The 2,307-nt window shown below is 29.3% G+C and overlaps 1 protein-coding gene across 1 annotated transcript in view; it reads left to right on the top strand.

Annotated features, from left to right (window-relative positions):
• The window catches only part of LOC107878018 (protein JASON), an 11,211-nt gene extending 10,244 nt beyond the window's left edge, over window positions 1–967 (top strand). The window contains 1 exon segment of the mRNA XM_016724873.2: window positions 588–967. Within this exon segment, the coding sequence (XP_016580359.2) occupies window positions 588–669 (82 nt within the window). The 3' untranslated portion in view covers window positions 670–967.
• The last annotated feature ends 1,340 nt before the right edge of the window (window positions 968–2,307 follow it).

Raw genomic sequence — 2,307 nt, 5'->3', positions numbered from 1 at the left:
TTTTTTTTTTTTTTGGGATTCCATTATCAAACACATCCGTAGCATACTCAAAAAAGCATTCAAACTTTGCACCTGTTATCGATGTCTCGTCTCAAAACACCAAAAAGAAATGAAATTTGTTACTATAAAAAATAAATTTATATTTATTTGATCTATTATTTTATTGACTTTGTTAGAATTTATATGAATTTTACAACTTAATATAACTACATGGCATAATTATGATAAAATGGTAGGAAGAAAATTATTTTATTAACAATTATTGATAAATTTAACATTTATAATGATTAAGGGCATTTTAGTAAACTTATCAGTTACAATACAGTACCATACTGTCAAACCAAGCAATAAAATTGTCATCAAACTACAGTGAATGATACAATCTATTCAAACATTGTATTGAATTATACTGTACTATACCATATCATACATTATGAAACCATGGCAAACCACCATCCAAAGAAAGTGTAAAGGAACGGCTGGTTCTGATTGATATTTGATCAGATTCCATTAATTTTCTGTGTCAATGAGCTGTAGTACCATGAGAGTTTAGATTATGTTTCCGATGTACTTTTTCTGATTTGCAGGAAGCTGATCAGTGGGACGACACCATTTGCCTTTAATAATATGGAGGAATCAGATACTGCTCTCTCTCAAGTGCACAAATAGTCTCAGCTAAATCTGATTTTGCTTTCATCAATTAGCACATATTCGAAGTTTATCCCGGAATTTTGTTTCATTTATAAGCTGAGATGCTGTGCAATCTCAATGTGTAAGCCAGACAATCAAGTGTGCGCGCTTCATTTCTGATGAAGGCTCGAGATAAACTAAGGTTCCTGAGTGTAATGTCATTGATGTAGTTGTATTTGTGGTCATTGAAACTTCACTAGGTGGCATTTTAAATATGAAAACTCGCGTATAAATTGATTTCGGATAGTGGTGATATGTGTAGCATCAGTTTTGACTAGTCTTCGCAACGGAGCCATGCTTTGCATATTCGTCTTTAAATCAAGAATCATTGAAAGCTATTCTACAATTGTAGGATGAGTTGGACCTCCTAAAAATGTATGATCATCGAAAATATTGGGCAATACTTGGTCGCTTCAGGTTTCTTCATGAAGAACTCATTTGACTTAAAAGGCTAGTTTGGTGTACTAAAATTCATGTTATGCACGAGATTTGAGATAGGATTATACTACAAGTGTTTGTTGTATGAAGCTTACATTGCATATGTGCAGAGGTTGTTTCAGTGCTTGAAAGCATGAGAGCTCTTGAAAATAGCTGCATTGAACTCATTGACTTAAATTTTAATAAAATAAAGTAACTTAATTTTTATAGTCCAAATAAATATAAATTTAATCCAATAAAATTTGAACCATCTCTTTTATTTTGAAATTTATACTCCCTCTATTTTTAATTATTTGTAACCTTTTTAAATTGCAAACACGTGATAAGTTATTTAGAAGTCACGTTGCAATTTTAGGACAAAGATTAATATTATTGTAATAAAATTTTTAGATCGAAGGATATTAAATATTTGAATTTAAAAATGTATTATCCTTTTAAAAAGGAAAAAAGTCATTAGCTTAAAAATCGAAAAGTATGGTGGTGGTTGTTGTTAATCATTAACTTCATGTAAATTTATATGCAAATTTAATAATTTAAACAACATTGAAAAGTTATATATCAAAAATTAATAAAATTTAAAATTCACTTCAAAATATTATCTCTTTGAATTTAGGTAATGTTATGCAATGGATTTCGAGTAGTTGCAACAATTGTTTGAACATTTCATGATAGATGAAATTTTTATATTTTTGATTAAAATTTTTACTATTAGTCAGTTAATATTAAATGAGTAAAATATTGTGTAAGATATTAGGTAAAATTTATTGAGTAATCACTATTTGTCTTTTTAATTCTTTTTTCTTATAATTTTCTTTTAATTTTAAGTTTAAATTGAATAACAATAACAAATGAAACATCCATACTTGATGATTAAGATTTAACACTTAATAAGTTAAATATTATGTAGGATATTGAACTTATGCAATAACTACTGTTCTTAATTATCACTTTTTCTTTCACAATATTCATATATTTCAAATTTAAATTAAATAGTATTTTGGCCCACGGGCCGGCCCAATCTAGCCTCAAGGTCCAGCGAGCTGACTTGGGCTGGACTTATAAGCCCCGATTTTAAATGGGCTAAAAAATCGTAACCTAACCCAACCCTAATAACGGGTTGGGTTGGGCTGGCCTCAAGGGCCAAGCCCACTATGACGGCTTTTATATATATATATATAT

This window comes from Capsicum annuum, chromosome 7 (assembly GCF_002878395.1).
Source record: "Capsicum annuum cultivar UCD-10X-F1 chromosome 7, UCD10Xv1.1, whole genome shotgun sequence".
NCBI lineage: Eukaryota > Viridiplantae > Streptophyta > Magnoliopsida > Solanales > Solanaceae > Capsicum > Capsicum annuum.
The sequence above is the reverse complement of the archived record's forward strand: the minus strand, read 5'-3'. Positions and strand labels throughout refer to the sequence as shown.